At 45.2% G+C, this 16,920-nt stretch overlaps 1 protein-coding gene across 2 annotated transcripts in view; it reads right to left on the reverse strand.

The window, feature by feature from the left end:
- Positions 1 to 7,698: 7,698 nt before the first annotated feature.
- grin2da (glutamate receptor, ionotropic, N-methyl D-aspartate 2D, a) overlaps positions 7,699 to 16,920 on the reverse strand; it is a 133,412-nt gene continuing 124,190 nt past the window's right edge. For both annotated transcript variants that reach the window (XM_019254897.2, XM_027287172.1), the window contains one exon: positions 7,699 to 15,414. In XM_019254897.2, coding sequence (XP_019110442.1) covers positions 12,247 to 15,414 — 3,168 coding nt within the window. In that variant the 3' untranslated portion in view covers positions 7,699 to 12,246. The remainder of the gene's footprint in view (positions 15,415 to 16,920) is intronic.

Below are 16,920 nucleotides of genomic sequence, written 5' to 3' on the forward strand. Positions count from 1 at the left end.
TGCTTTCAGCTCCTAGTCCAGGCAGCATGCTTAGTGGTTAACAAGTGAAGCTTTCTGTCCATCTTCTACCCTGGTACATAATGTTGCTTTAGGTTCTGTGGGCTGTTAGAGAAAATGTATTAATGTGCACAATGCACTGAAAGTACTCTAAGTAATTACCATGTGAGGGTTGAAGACACATTATTATTCATGTGTCACCGCATGACTCATGTTGGATGACGGCACAGACTGAGATGAACTCGAGAGAGCTTTGCATGATGCTAAAGACAATCTGAGAGCCGAGACTGAATGGACTGAGCGGCTAAAATACAGTGCATGCAGAACCGCTCCGGAGCCGATACGTTTCAATGTTAGTCAATGTGTCAGCTCACACAGTCTCCGGTCACGCTGCGTCACGGCTCCGGAATGACTGCGGTGACCGGCAGCCCTCCGCAACACATACGCAGAGCTTCTATTTCTCACGGACGCCAGAGCACGGCGTATAGATTCAGCACAGAGCAGACCGTGCAGGGAAGGAAATCAGCTACAAAATACAAACTAAAACCCCAGTTGATCGGTCATAATCATTTGACACCTCACATCCTTTTTATAAGGACACCAGAAAAAAGATGCCATTGCAGGTCAAAGAGACTACAGCCGGCAATATCGCACGATTATGTGTGAATTCACGAGATCTCGTGTGTTCTCGCGGCGCTCTGTGGCCGGCGGAGACGCACCGGAGCGCATCACAAATGGATCATGTGAGAGTTGGCTGACGGCGGAGTACGCAGCCGCTCTGCAGCCGTTCCGCATGCAGTGTATTTTCGGGGTAAATGTTGGGCAGGTAGGTGATCAGGTGAGGAGACACAGGTAAAGGTGGTTGCACTGATGAGGTGGGAATGGCAGGCAGGTGAGTGAGTGGAGAAGTACTGGCAGGAGGGACAAGAAGACACCTGCTCATCCTAACCCCTAAACTAAAGGCAGTTCACTCCTACTGCGTCCATTTAAACAGTGAATATTTACACAAAGTGACGACAACCAAAATCTCAATATCTAGATAAACCAAGCATAAGGAAACTGGGGCGAAGGCTGCACTCTCAGCCAGGTTCTCACAGTGTCTGGCACAAGCAGGATCTTATATAGGAGGCCTCACAATCAGCTGGATTGACAGCAGCTTGGTTTGGTCAGACCAAAGATCCTCAGACAAAACAGGAAATCACTCTGAGTCAAAAAGAAACAGACACGTTTAGCTCAGGCTGAGGAGGCGAGTGAAAAGAAACAGCGTGTAATATGTTCTAAAGTATCGGACGCACAAAGCAGAGCTTGTCGCTCCATTAGTGGAACATTTGGGGAAACAGTAGGAGGGTTCAAACTTTCTCTACCTGTGTTAGCCTCTCCTGTACGCTCATGGGGTGACTCTCGCTCGCTTGTAAAGAATTCTTAGAGATAGATGCTGTGCCACGACTTGCTTTTGGCAACATTTGGCTGCACGGCGTGAATTTAATGACCACCAGCAGCTCAGCGAGGATCGGGAGGTTAAAAGAATCTGGAGTTTTATCTGTGGAAGTCTCTAAACGCTGACGATCCTCAGCTGCAGCGACGCCACGAACAAAGCAAACTATAGATTAGGAAACACATGTGCAAACCTTTAATGAGATCGCTACATTTCCAAACAGCTGGCGCACACAGTGGCAGCATAATGTAACATATGCTGTTTCCATTAAACAGATAATGTCACACAAAGCGTGTGCTGTTATTGTGATTGCACCTATTAAGAGAAGATAGCAGTTTATGAAGCCCCTCGGGGATGCAGGGTACAAGACAGACTTTTTAAGAGGTGCTGCTTGTCGTGTTTTAACAACAATGAATCATTATGACATTAATTATGGCGTCAGTATGGTCATAACGAGGACACGTGAAACCGTCGCCAGCCTCCAGCGACCGCTGCGTCGCATTTACAGCAGCAGAAATCACGCTAGGCTCCCGTTTAAGAGCGTAGAAGCAGAATCCCAGCGAGGGCGATGAGCTTGATTATATTTCTGAACACACCACACTGATCTTATGCAGTTATGTGATGCGTTAGATGTTAATGTCTTCTCTCTGCTCTAAATGCTGCCATTCAATCCCAATAAGTATTTTTCAAATAAAAAAAAAAAAATGGTAAAGGTCCCGTGGGTAAGATTCAGGGGATGGAAGAACCACACGCTCCTGTGGATTGTGTTTTTTTTTGTTGTTGTTTGGCCTTTTATGCCTTTAATGATAGTACAGCTGAAGATAGACAGGAAGCAAGGGGCAGAGAGACACGCAGTAAATTAGCCGTCCGATGCGGGATTCGAACCGGAGCCAGCTGCAGCGAGGACTATAGCCTCCACACACGGGGCGGCCGCTTAACCCACTACACTACCGACCGCCCCTGGATTGTGTTTTTTTTTTCTTTACACCGTCCTTCACGGGGAATCGACAGGGTTGCAATCAACAACTACACGTGACATGACATGACGCCGCCTCATTTCTGAAGGAGGCTCGTTTATACGCCCTAATTACGTGTCCATAATTAGCCGTTAGTCTACAAACAGGGAAATATGTTTACCCTGAGCTATCTGACTCTTCTGATGTTATTTACCTATCCGTTGTGTCGAGGGAGTGAGGCAGCACTATCCTCTGATCTCGGTTAGCCGATTGATGATCAGGAAGGTGCCTCCTTTTCCCACGACAGTCTTAAGGCTTAACACTCTCCACACAGTGACTTCAAGAAGCCCCTCACAACACGGACTTGTGTTTTATGCCTGAAAGCTACAGCTATGACGGATGAAACCTGGACCGTGCAAAAGCGAGAGTGTATTTATCTCTATCTCCTGCCAAAGTCCATTCATTACAAGGCCTTTATTAATATAAACCTTTACAAATGTAACCTGGAATATCATCCATCTCGATGGTAGAACCCGACTAATTACACAAAGGGGTTAGTGTTACAGGTCGGGGTCGGACGTGTGCAGGTGTGCGCAGGCTGAAATCTGAAATCTGAAATCAGCCCACACACGGCAGTAAATCAATACGACCCGGAGCGTTCCCCGATAAATCAGACACATACACGCCTGCTAATGTATGAAGCCTTGAGAGGAATAACATACATCAAGCAAGCACGTGTCTGTCTATACTGTGTGTGTGTGTGTGAAGCCATTTCCCAGAGTGCTTCTTCTGTACCGGTGTCTATCTGATCATTATTCACTTTAACTTACTCTGTGATAACCGCCCCTCCTGGCACTGATGGCTGATGGGAAAAATGTCCTCTTTATGAGTGCGAGTATGGTGCAAATCGCTGGTGAACAAGGTCGATAAAGGAATATCACGTACGCGTCTGTGTGTTGGTGTCATGCAGGATTGCGTACAGTGTGTTCATATTGATAAAAACACATCCATTCATCACGATGCTGTAACATCCTCGGCTCTTCAGGCTCAAACCTCACCGCAGAGATTTTGATCCCATTCAGCCACAGCAGCAGGTTCAAGACGGATGATGAGTGATAAGGTCCGGCTTGTAATTGACGTTCCAGTTCATCCCAAAGGTGTTGGATGGGATTGAGGTCAGGGCTCTCAGTTGAGTTTTTCCACACCAAACTAAAACCACAATTTCTTTACGGAGCTGAGGCACTCGTGTTGGAACAGGTCTTCAGTTAGTTAAGAGTTCTTTTCATTATTCATGCAACCTTTCATGCAAATGTGATCTACAGTAGGAGAAGTCAGACTTAAAGCTTGTCTGTCAATGTCAGAGGTAGATATGGAGGTTGAGTGTATATGTAGAGGCTTTGAACCCAGAGACCACCTTACTAAGCCCCTCGGTATCCACTAGAGTAAAAGAGCCCAAAGTCACAAAGTACATTTGAGAGAGAGAGTTTTCAGTAAAGGGAGATGTGACTGCATCTTCAACCAATACCGTGCCTGACTAGGCATAAATCAATCAAATCAAATCAGATTTTATTTGTAGAGCCCGAAGTCACAAAGTACATTTGCCTCTGAGGCTTTACAATCTGTACAGGGAGTGACACCCTCTGTCCTTAGACCCTCGGTTCGAGTGAGGAAAAACTTGCCCACAAAAACCTTTAACAGGGAAAAAAGGTGAAAGAAACCTGAGGAAGAGCCACAGAAGACGTGCAATAGATGTCACGTGTACAGAACAAATCAACACAAACATATTGTACAATTACAATGAATGATAAGTCTAGTCCTATGGCAGCATAACTAAGGTATGATCTGAGCCAGCCCTAACTATAAGATCTAGAATCATACAAGTTGACACCCTCAAAAGTTTTTCAAGTTCCTCAAACGTCCACTTGAGGCTGGCTCCAGAAGTGAGTCAGTCTCCATAAGTCCCCATGTTCAAATGTCACAACTTCACAGCAGAAATAAACATGTTTACAGCCTGGTACAAAAAACAGTTTTGGTCTCTGTAGCTAATTTCCCCGTTCATGACAACTGTACTGAGGGTGAATTTATATACGACTCACCTGTTCACATTATATTAAGGCTTAAAGTTATGCAGGATTGAGAGCGCGGACGCTTTGATTGACAGCTGGGCACCATTAGAGACGCTTGTCTGAGCAACCAGGCGTCATTCAGCCCGCCTCAGCTCCACCCATGCTCCACCTCTGCTGATTTTTAGATTAGGCAGGGGGCGACGGCATCCAGATGTCGGATACGACGTCTATGTTTTATACAGTCTATGGTTCTGACATAAAAACAAAAGTTGGACTTTACCGACGTGTTTAAACCACAGTCAACTGATCTGTTCTTACGTTAACTTTAAAAGTTCTTTTTGCTGTCAGCTAAGGTCAGCAGTGAACACCAGACGACACGGTGGCATTTATGGTATGTGCAGTAAAAACGACTGTCACAACACGTCTGTGAAGCAGTTTAACACTAGCTCCAGCTGTCTCGTGAACGTGACACTGAGAGCTTCAGGGTAAAAAAAAATAAAAATAAAGAAGCTCCATGCTGATGAACTGCAACCCTGACATTTTACTACCCTTCATATAGTCGCCGGTTTTATGTAGACACACACACATGCACGTATGCAGGTATACACCCCAGGAGAGACATTACAGGGGAGACATTAATCAAAGAGCACATGACAGCAGAAATACACAGAGTCTCTTTGTGGTGAAAGCTCATTTAGAGCGTTTGAACTCCTGAACCTGACGTCCAATTATAGGACCGTAAACCAGCAGGCAGAGGGAGTATCAGAAGGAAATTCCTGCTGTGTAAAGGAAGAAAGTGTGTGTGTGTGGGGCTGATCATGTGACTGCAATATGTTGGAGTGAATGAGGGGAAAGAAAGAAAAGTGAGTGTGTGTATGAGATTTCATCCGTATCTGCAGCGTTTCTAATACAGGCGGCGCTCAGCTGCGGCCTATTGTTGGCAGAAATGACAAGCGGCTCTATCTTGCCCTGCAGACAGCACGAGAACTAAAACGCCGTCTCCTCTCTTTCTTTGCCTCCTCCCACCTTTCTTCCTTTTCTCTCTTTATCCCATCAGTGCTGCTGTTTTTTTTTTTGTTTGACCGACTCATCCTTTCTTCTCCTCTCTCTGTCACTTTCACTCTCTTCCTTACTTCATCTCACTTCCTCTTTTCTGCCTTTAGTCCCGTTCTTTTCTCTCCGTTCTGTCTTATTTAGCTGTTTTTCCAGCCGTATCATCACTTCTTTACCGAGCAAACCATGTGTAGAGAAACCGTAATCATAAAATTTGATTTCTAATTGTTTATTTTTAATTTTTGTAACAGGCTACAACTGAGATAACAGAAAATTTCTCATTAACTCTAATGAAGTCATCGATTCACTACTTTTTTATATATATAATTAGGCCAAAATAATCTTAGCCAACTAGTAATTTAATTATGACCTGTTTATTTTGTTAAAATGGGTCAAAATTAATAAAAAAAAGTTAATAACAGGCGGTTCAAAGCAGGCAGCTTTTATTTTTTGGGCCCCATGTACAGAGCTGTGAAGTTGGAGGAGCTATTTCAGGCAGCCCTGGTTCAGTAAAAGTCCAATTCATTCTCCCTAATGTTACATGACTCACACTTGGAGGGGCTTTCTAGAAGCATTAAACTCTCCCGGCTGAATCATCGGCGCAAAAAATGAAAAATACGTGTTTTTTTTCTACGTTGGAGAAAATATATTCTTGGATAAACAAGAAGTCTGCGTACATAAAAAGTTAACTGCGACTCCCCGAGGTACATTTCTGTGAGAAACATCCAATTACAGAATTTTTTTGTGTGTGCTGCGAACAAAAGTTTAATATTGTGTTGAATTCGCCACAGCTCTGATTCACACCGATGTCTGGTGTCTTTTCCATTGCAACAGGGCTGAGCCTCATGGGTATTTTAGTATTTAGAGCTTTCTGACTAACACGACTTCTCAGAAACAATGTGCCACTCAATTCCAGTTGTGCTTCACTTCCAGAACAAACGTCTCTTTAGGGATCGATTGTACCGACTTTTATTGCAGCAACATTTTGCATCAAAATCAATGTAATCATCTTGACAGTGCCGACCTTTGAGGGAACGGAAGATAATCGAAGTACCTTGTTCTGTGACCATTTAAAGTGCTCCACAATGGGGACATGGCATGGTTTGCATCTATGGACCAAGAGTTTGAATAGTTCTTGTTTCCGTTGTATTGACCGGTCACGTTAAATCCGGCTTTAGTTGCATGCATGTAACAGTTCTTCTGGAGAGCACATGAGGTGGAACACATTGTCCGACATGCATAGGAATCAGTGATGCGCGGGTCCATGTTTGATCGACCCGCACCGACCGACGTTTTAAACTAACCCGCCCGAACTCGGACCACAGCAAATAATTGTTTAATATTGTACCCAACCCGCTTCCTGACCCGCATTTTAAAAAGTAGTCTATACTCTTGATTAACTTCGTAGCGTCATCGGGCTACATAAAACTGGCATTACTGAGTTATTATATCTATCTACTATCATTTAAAATGTGGTTTATTGGCATTGCTCAGTTCCATGTGTTGGGAAAATCTGGCTTTTTGTCCCGCATCCAAACTTTACTCGGCATCTTTATTTCAAACGACCCGACCGACCGCGACCTGAATATCATTAAAAATATTGTTTGGTGACTCGTGACCGGTCACCTGCTGGCACTCGCTCAATTTGGATCAACCCGTGCATCACTGATAGGAAACCATCAGCTATCGTCTGATTATTATTCACTTCTTTAAAAAAGTTTTCTGCCTTCATACGCAGATATCTGCAGAAATGTGTCCTTGTTGTCATTCACACGTATCAAGTTGGAAGTCCTGGCCTGGATATCTGCTCTCCAGTTTCTAGATAATAAACTGATAGATGATAAGTTTCAAGATTTAATATGATGTAACTTAATCCCACTGGCAACTTCTCCACAGTTTAAGAAAACGTTTATATAGAGTGAATGTGCACCGACATTCGAAGTTTGAGGGAAACTTTACAAATTACGTTTATATGAACCTAATGAGCAAATGTTAATTATCTTGGAATAAACTTTCCACTCCTTTGTGACAGCATTATTATTATTTTATATTTCCCTAAATTTAACCAACATGCTTTTGTTGCCTAAACCAGAACACGCTGCAAACTGATCCAAATTCCTGAAATATAAAAAGTCACAATCGAACAAACTGTGTCGACATTTTATCCAACCGTCAAAATAAAAGTCAGGCATTTGTTTCAGTTCTTTATTAAAATCATCTTTTTATTTCCGTCTTGCTTTGCAGTACAGCACGTTATTGTCATTGTCCTCACCGGTGGCAGATGTGGCTGAAGCAGAGTGGCGACCACCCTTATGTGTGTGTGTGTAGGTCATCATGTGAACATGTCAGTGTGTGCATGCATGTAAGAAAGTGTGTGTGTGTGTGTGTGTGTGTGAGGTACTGACAATAAAGTGTAGCACAACTAGCCATCATCTCGTACAGTCAGTCAATACAGCAGTATTAATACAAGGCCTTGAGACATTGTTCAGAGGTGTACAGGCAGAAACTGTGAATGTGTTTCCACTGGAGGCTAAAACTGGGCTTGCAAAAGGCCCAGGGCCAGCGAACGCTTCATAGATTTCTAAATGCAGTGTTAAATTGATTTACCTTCACCCATAACATACGGACTCACATTAATGTATCATAAAAGTTGGGCCAGGAGGGTGGATCCCTCATCTCAGGCAGTGTTGTCTCCATGTTCTTACTCAGTGATGTGTGCAGGATCATTGTCGTCCACGTAGGAATCCCGTTCGTGCTGGCAGAACCTGACTTTTTTTTGTTTTTCATGTTTTGAAGGTGTGACTATCAAAATAAAAGCCCATTTTCGGCCTCAGTGGAAACCACACTAGCAAGCAGATTTAGCCCTGCCCTTGACATGTGTCGTATTAGCTTTACCAGTTTTGTAAAATTAAGAAAGAAACAGTGTGTTTGTTGTGTATAACTCTTTTTTTTTTCTTCTTTTTTTTGTGTTTTGTTTTACAGCACAGCAGCTTGGCAGATACAACACACTATGTACGTATATCAAAGTCCTTATATATACCGTATAGGTTGGTTGGCAGGGGTAGCTGTGCATGTTTTCGTAGAGTAATACAGCTACTGAGAGATGAAAAAAAAGCCTGTGCTGCTCGCTACATTGTGTTTCAAAGAGGTCACCTTACTCTACACTGCGGTATAAAGCCCAGGGTCTGATGTGAACCTGAAACAGGGTTTGAGAATGTGACCCCGACACAAGTGAGAGTTGTGGTAAAAGCTGCTGTATCCATAAAAGGTTTTAATTAGTCGTTAATCTGTAGCCCAAACCAAAAATAAAGGCCCCTCTGGGTAGACAAACACACGCCGCCACTGCTACAGTGACACGGTCATAAGACACTCGCACGCCACCTCCATGTCGTCACTTTGTTGAAATCTTAAGCGTTTAGCTACAGTAGATAGCTCATGGAGGCGGATGGTTGGTCTTAAGTGAGCAAAAACACAGTTACATACTGGTCTCTGTTTTCGCTGGGGAAGGGGGGGGGTTGTTAGGGAGCTGGGCAGGAGGTTCGAGACAAGGAGAGACAGACAAAGAGACAAAAAAGACATATTCATTGAGATAAATAGCGAAAATTTAGTAGACAAACTTATATAACATCTTAGCGCCTTGAAATATACTATCATATATATTTAGATATGCTATTTTTTTTCTTTTTTTTTTTAGATGAAATAAATATATCCACAGATACTCTTCTTCTTTTTTTTTTTTTTTTTAAAAACAGACCAGCTTTACAATAGCAGACACGCACCAACACGATGGATAGACATGAGGAGAAAGAGGCGAGGGGGAGAGAGAGAGAGAGAGAGAGAAGGAAAGATCTGGTGGCTCATTTCTCTGATGAAACACCCAAAGCTTTGTGTTCACACCGCTAGCAGCTGCTGTGCTGCACTATTACAATTACAATAATTTTTTTTTTTTTTTTTGCTATAGCTCACTGATGGGGTAGTAGTGGTTCAGGCATCAGGTTTTTATCTGATTGTTTGTGTTTGGGGGCGGGGGGGAGTCGCTCGCGGCGTGAATGCACAGAAACATGTCCGCACTTACTCCACACGTTTCCTGGTTTCGTTTGAAATTTGCTGATTGTAATAAGCGAAACACCGAACTGCCTCCGACTAGGCTAAACGCGGTCGACCTTTTAAAGTAAATCTGAACAAAATGATCTACCTGCCGTCGGTGAATATGAGGGAATACGTGTCCCGAACACATAATACTTAGATTTTTATTGTAATGGACTTTGTATGAGAAACTATACCCCCCAAATATCAAGATGCTAAACAACACTTTTCTCTAACGCTATCCACCGCCACATATATATCATATATATATATATATATATATAGAATTTTTTTCTTAATGAAACACAAACAAACTCTACACAACAACTTTATGTTAAAAACGTAACTTATCTTTTTTGTTTTCTTCAGCTGAAGTAAATTTATGGCTCAGACGCAGTTCCAGGCAAACAAGAGCTGACCAGACTGTTATGGGGGGAAAATGGCTCAGGCGTTATGACCGACTGAAAAACAGCAACGGTGTCGCCTCGTCGCTTAAACTACACCGATGTCCCCGTGTCCTGATGCTGATTTCTAAGGCCGATGGATACTCTTGCTACTCTAAGCTAAGTGCTTGACATCTGAGTGTAACTGCTGGTGTCAGCTCGTGGTCGTGGATTTAAAAAGCTATAGATCTTGGTTACACATTTACAAGGTGAGAAACATACCTATCCTTAAAAAAAAGGAGGTGCTACTGTGTCTTTCATACATCTCACCGTCTCATCCGCCAGCCAGGATCCAACATAGGCACACGTCTCTTTTGACATCAGAACGGCATTCGTACTAGATCTAATTTTGCACCAATCAAAATCCTCCGATGTCCGATTATACTTGATCTTGATGTTGATTTAAAACACATACCTTCATACTTACACAAAGCATATGGCAGGAGCAAGTAGCATAAGGCTATATGTATTTATTTCCCTGCAACAATCTTTCACCTTGTAAAACAGAACTGTGTAGCATCACATGTTAGACGCATCTCCTGCTTGACGGCAAGCAAACTCGGGTTGATTTAGTTTGCAAACGTTTGCTGTATTCTAGTCTGCCTTGGCACCAATTCGGACTAAAATTAAACCGCAATCCAGATCTAATCCTGAAGCAACAAGTGTACACTCACACCTCTGCTTACGTCAGGCTACTTCAGCGATGAGCTTAAGTCAACTCTCTTCTACCACCAGAAATGCTACCATTTCCATCTGCAAGCGTCTTTAATTGTTGTTGCAGCACACTCGTTTGGCGGCCGACTTTACATTCAGTCAAATACGGTAAGGGGGGGGGGGAAGACGCCGCCTCCGTCGTCGTCGTCGTCGTAGTTTAGGTAGTCGAGAGAATGTTTCATGTGCAGCTTGAGTAGAATGGCACAGTGCTTACATTGTATTAGACTTAATACATGTTTTGATATATAGAACACCATCAATAACAACAAGAACAACTACAACACAGAAGTAAAACAAAGGTTTCAAAGTATAAAATCGGAACGTGAACCGAGGGTGAATTGTATATTGTATTGTATAATGTATTGCTCAAGAAAGAGGGTGGATGGATTGACTCGTATGCAGGTATCTGTGTGTGCACATGTGTATTTGCGTGTGCGCATGTTTGGGAGATGATGGACTACTCAATGCGAGAGATAAAAGTAAACACAGCGGCTAACGTTGGTACAGATTGATGTCGAGCTCTACTTAAGTTTGGCACTCAGCTTTTCATTAAGCCAGTAGAATATCAGTCACAGTTGACTTACCCTGTTGTCAAGAATACAAACACAGAAAAGCACAGACGCACAGAATAATCACATCAAGGAGAGGAGCCAAGAGGGGAAGGGGACAGGAGAGGAGATGACGAGGAAGATGAGGAAGAAGAAAGACGTGGGTGTAAGGTGGCGGGGTGGGGAGAAGGGAAAGCAGAGATAATAATGAAGGGGTAGAGGGAAAAAAAGGGGAACGAAAGAGGAGTGAACAGGAGCAGGTGCATGGATAACACGGAGAAGACAAGGTGGTTTATCACCCTCCTCTCCCTCGAAACAAGAAAGTATTGATCATACACAACAAACGTGCCGCAGAAGGGCGTCACAGTTCTGCGGGGGTGTAAACTGTTTGTTAAGGTGAAAGGTAAGTAGGGGTAAGCGATTTCGTTTAAGGGGGGGAAAAAAATAAAGTAAGAACACTGTTCTGTGTTAAAGGCTTCTGAGAGCGTATCAGGCATACAGTACTACAAAGTTCCTGAGCCCTCAGTAAGCATTAAGAATCATCTGAATACAAACTACTGCCCCGCTTCAACATCCAAAGCCCTTTACCGTCTATAGCAAAGGAGTCTCCTTCGGTCGTACCACTTTTAATGTCTGATTTGCTTTTTAGTGGATTGGTTATTCCAGTTCACGATGCAAGTTCTTGCTGTGGTTGAAGTCTTTCACATATTGAAAGGAATGAAAGGAAACGACAGTAAGCACGAGATTGCTCCTGTCTTCCTTCGACCTACCCCTTTGGGTTTGCTTGGCTTTCTGGTTTTGTTTGTTTGTGCAGAACTTTAGGAAAGGGCTCAGTGCGTATACTGTACTGACTGTACTGTGCAGCCGTGTTTTGCTGACAGGCAGATTCAGATCCAGATCACCTGCTTAGCGTCGACTCTCTTATGACTTTTGATACCTTGTTGAACTTCAAACCTCACTCTCCACACTGGAGAAATGGGCTGAGCCCCTTCGTGAGCAAAGGCTCTTGGCTTTGAGGGGTAAGTGAGGAGACTGAGGAAACCTCTGGGGCTGAGGTACAGAACGCAATCTCTGGTACTGTAGTTTAGCACTTGCCGAAGCCATGGAGGAGGGCTGGGGCGCCCCCGGGGTTGATGAGACCACAGAGGGAGAGGATACAGAGGAGGAGGAGGTAGGGGGAGGGACGTGGATAGGGTGTGATGAGGATGGAGGAGCTGGAAGGGCGGGGAGCGGGGGTGGTAAATTCGGTATGAGGGTCGGAGGCGGGGATGATTGACGTCCTCGATCTCTATCCCTATCTGTTCTCTGTGTCCGCTGCTGGATACTGAGGTTTGACTGGCTTCCAGATTTGGATGGGTTTTGTGAGCGATCAGGCTTTGAGGATGACGAGGAGTCATGTTTGGGCTTGAGGGGACCACCAAAACTCTGGCAGTGTTGGTACAGCTCTTCCTGGCTTCGTGAGGTTATGCGCGCCCATTTTGAGGAATGGGAGTGTGGATGGTGTCTGGGGGACTGACAGGACGAACAAGCTGCATGCCCTCTTCCCTTGTCCTTTGACTTGCGTTTACTCTTCTTTTCATCCTGTATGTGGAGCTTGTCCACTGACCAGTATCGTCGAGGAGGTGGTGGCGTGAGAGGAGGCTGGGGCCAGTGTGAACCTGATCCCCATCCTCTATCTCCTCCATCTCCTCTTGCTCCTCCCCATCCACCTTCTGCTGTCCCCCACCTCTCTCCTCGCTCCAGGAACAGATCATCTCTACTGTTGATGCTGCCGGCTTTTTCCCTGGAAGGGTAGGTGCTAAAAAACCAACCTCCCCCTCCGATTCCTCCGACCGCCCTGCCTTCATGATCCTCCCAGTACCTCTCAAACTTTCCAAACTCTCCCGAAGAACCGTCGTCATCAGAATATATCCCAACTACCTTATCACGTTCCCGCTCTTCATCGGACATTGTCCTTCCTCCTCGGCGTCTCTTTCCACGCTCCGCTTTCCTCCGTTCAAGCTCAGAATCTTCTTCCTCATGCTCTACTTCAGACTCCCACTCGTGGAAGGACAACCCCTCCTTGGAGTGCACCTCACCTCGTCCGTCCCGTCCCAGCAATGGCCTCCTCTCTCCTTCTATTCCTGCGGCATCCCTGTCTGAACTTTTACTCTTTCTCCTTTTAGAGGGGGCAGGCAACAAGGGCAGAAAGGCAGATGGAATAGTGTCAGAGGATGGGTTGCCCCCACCCCAGAACTTGACGGATGAAGAAGGCTTACAGCTGGAGCTTTGATAGAGCTTGCTGTTCCTTCGCCTGTGGTGTCTTTCTTTCCCTCTGATGTCCTCCCCGTCATCCCTCTCTTTGTCTTCTCTTTCCTTCCTCTCTTCTTCACCCGGGATGTTCCATCCATAGCTTCTGATGGAGCTTTCACTCTTTTTCCGAAAAGACTCTCGTCTCAGGGGTGGGTACGATGGGTAGTCTGGTGTCCCTGACTTGAGTTCCTCCCTTTTATCATCTCCTCCCTCTTGCTCGGACCTCTTCCGCTCTCTCTTCCTTGTCTTATCCTCTTTCTTCCTCTTCTTCTTTGTTTTACGGCGCTTCCTCTCCCTTTCTCTCTCCCTCTCCTCCCTCTTCTTCTTCTTTCGGCCCTTCTTCCTCCTCTTCCTCTCACGCTCCCTCTCCTTGTTGTGCCTCTTCTCCTCTCTACCAATTGCTCCGTCTCCTCGACTCGTTGTTCCTCCCCTGCCTCGCTCTCTGTCCCCCCACGATGCCCACCACTCCTGTAATTGGGCGAGCTGGCTGCCCGTTCTCTCTCTGCCGTAATCTCTCTGAGGTCGTGGCTTTCTGGGCGGGATCGGCGGAGGCGGCGGGCTGCACGGCAGTGAGCGCGATGACATGCGACGTGAGCGAATCTTCCTCCGTGACCCGAGGAGGAGGCTGGACTCCTCTGTGAGCAGATCTGAATCATAATCATCATCCACAGTAAAGTCCCGGTCGCCCGCTCGATATCGGAAACTCAGCGAGGAATTGTAGGAGCTGTCACTGGAGCAAGAGGAGGGGGAATTTGACCTGGAGAGCGAAACAGAGGATGAAGACGAGGATGATGATGTTGTAGAAGAAGAGGAAGAGGACGAGGCACTGGAGCAGGAGGAGTGGAAACGGCATGGGGAGGACGGAGTGGTAGGGGTGTGTGTTGGGGAGGAAAGGGGAACAGGCAGAGGAGGAGGTGGAGGAGGGCGTCGTCCTCTCCTTCCACCTCCATCACTTGCTCCATACCTCCCACCTCCCCGCCTCCCCAGAGGGAGTATATTCTCATACAGGGGACCTCCTGAGCCTTTTCTCCTTGCCTGAACTAGACTCCCTCGTCGCCAGAAAGGAGGCCTCCGTGGAGAGGATGGGAGAGGTGGAGGTGGCTTGGGGATTAAGTGCCCTGGGCCTTGTTGGGGGCCTTTAGGAGGCAGACGTGGCATGCCTGAGGCTTTAGGGCCTCGAGGATTAGCTTTGGGAGTCTGCTGCGGGCCCCCTGCTTGTTGGTCCGAGTTAGCTCCTAGCCCCTCTGGATCTATAGGACCATAGTAGCGCTTATATTCATCTAGCCCCGTGTCACCTCCTGCCCCTGCTCCACCTGAAACACCTCCTGGCAGGGTCCAGTGCTGTCCAAGATTCTGCTGAAACTGCTGCTGTGCCTGGAGTTCGCTGATCCCTCCAGCTATCCCTCCAATACCCACTCCTCCAGCACTGCCCGCGCTCATGACTTTCTCAGGCTTTGGCCTGTTCCAGCGATCAACCACAGCAAGTCTGCGGTCATGCCGTGGCAAGAAGGTGGAGCAGGGCATGGGGCCTTCGAGCAAGGGGCTGTTCGAGGGTCCCAGAGCCATTGCTGAGTGTCCCGTAGTTGGCGGGGAACCAGGTAGCATTGTGGTGTAGGTCTGCCCCTGTTGCTGCTGTTGGTGGTGCTTCTGCTGCTGTTGCTGCTGCTGCACCATGGCAATGGCAGTCGTGTTATTTATCGTAGCTGTCACAAGGTGTTGTTGGGGTGCCGTAGGCATGGCGGTCATCGTGTGGTACTGGGGCAAAGAGCTCTTTCTTCCTCCCGGTGCTGTCTCATCCTCAAACTGGCAGCAACTGTACATCCCCTGGGTAGAGAGATAAAAGAAAGATTGTAATTAGACCAGCGGGGCTGCCAAGTATGATAAGGAAGAACTGTGAGGCAGAGACACAGACAAGAGAGCGCCTGACATCCCTGATTTTGAAAAGCGAACTTATATAGAGCAATTTTGATCTGATACTTACACAAATGATATGAAAGCTATCTCCGGGAAATTATACAGTACATAAGTCTGTTCTTTATCAGTTTTGTCTGAAAAAATATGAAGATCTTTTGAGAAGTATCGTCACGCTCTCACTTTTGCTGATCTTGATAAAAACAGTGAAACTGACAGGTTAGAAAATGTTGTTAGAGACGGAGAGAAATCACATATACGCTGCTAATTATGTACCACCTATTTAAAAAACAGCGATGCACAGCACACAAGAGCATGTTTGAGCTTTTTAAAATAGAGATTCCCATCAGTGTTAAGGACCTGATAAACTTATAATAATAATATGAATCCAACATCACAAATAAAACAGATTTAAACCTGATTTATCACAGGATAATGTCGACATTTGGAGTCTATCCTGTTAGCATTTCCTAATGAAAAACAACCTACAAAGCTGTGCTGGATATATGTTATGAAGGTATGTTACTATACCTCCTGTTAACCATCCAGGTAAATCCTTGACAGGTTGCTGCAACAAGAGAAACTTGTTGAAATTTGTCTGGGCTACAACTTATGTATGTATGTCTATATTTTCCTCTATTCAATCCACGGCCTAACCACTGACTGTGTAACTTTGTCGGCTCAACACGTGTCACGAAAAACATTTTGAAAAGAAAAAAAAGAATCTATCTTTATTGTCCCTCTCAGCATGCTGGGAAATTGCTCGAGGTGTTTTCTCTCTGTCGGATGTTCTCTGTGTCACCACATCTCCTATAAAGGCAGACTCCAGGGAGTACTGACCATTAAATATTGATGAGTTTTAGAGAAGAGATAACAAAAAAAACAAAAAAAGCTTTTTGAAGTGCCAGTTTTCACACTATCAAACCAAACAAAGCTTTCAGGGAACAAAGCATCACTCAGCTGGAACAGGACTGGACTTTCTCCATAAGCACTGTGAAATAATAATTGTAGGGAAGTGTCTGCGCTCACAGTACACAGCTTCTGCAAACAACAAGAGAGAGAGAGAGCGAAGGAACAGAACATATTTGGTCATCGTGCGAATAAAACAGCAGCTGCATTTTAAGAGAATCGGCCTTTACTCTCAGTTGCCATCTTGCTTAATTAACCCAAACCCAACGAGTTTCAGTCTCAATTAAAACTGAAATAATGATCAGTGATCATCAAAGTCAGACTCTTCTATCAAAGAAAGCCTTCAGTGATGTTCTTTGCTCTTTTTCAATGAAGAAATACCAGCTCCGACATAACTGACTAATCTACGCTGACCTCTTCAACAGCTGCCATTAGTGTTTCAAGCACTTCTCACCAATACCCAGCCTTAAACCACACACGTACCTCATGCCGATTGCTCTGTAACCACCG

The sequence above is a fragment of the Larimichthys crocea genome, chromosome XIII, assembly GCF_000972845.2.
Source record: "Larimichthys crocea isolate SSNF chromosome XIII, L_crocea_2.0, whole genome shotgun sequence".
NCBI lineage: Eukaryota > Metazoa > Chordata > Actinopteri > Sciaenidae > Larimichthys > Larimichthys crocea.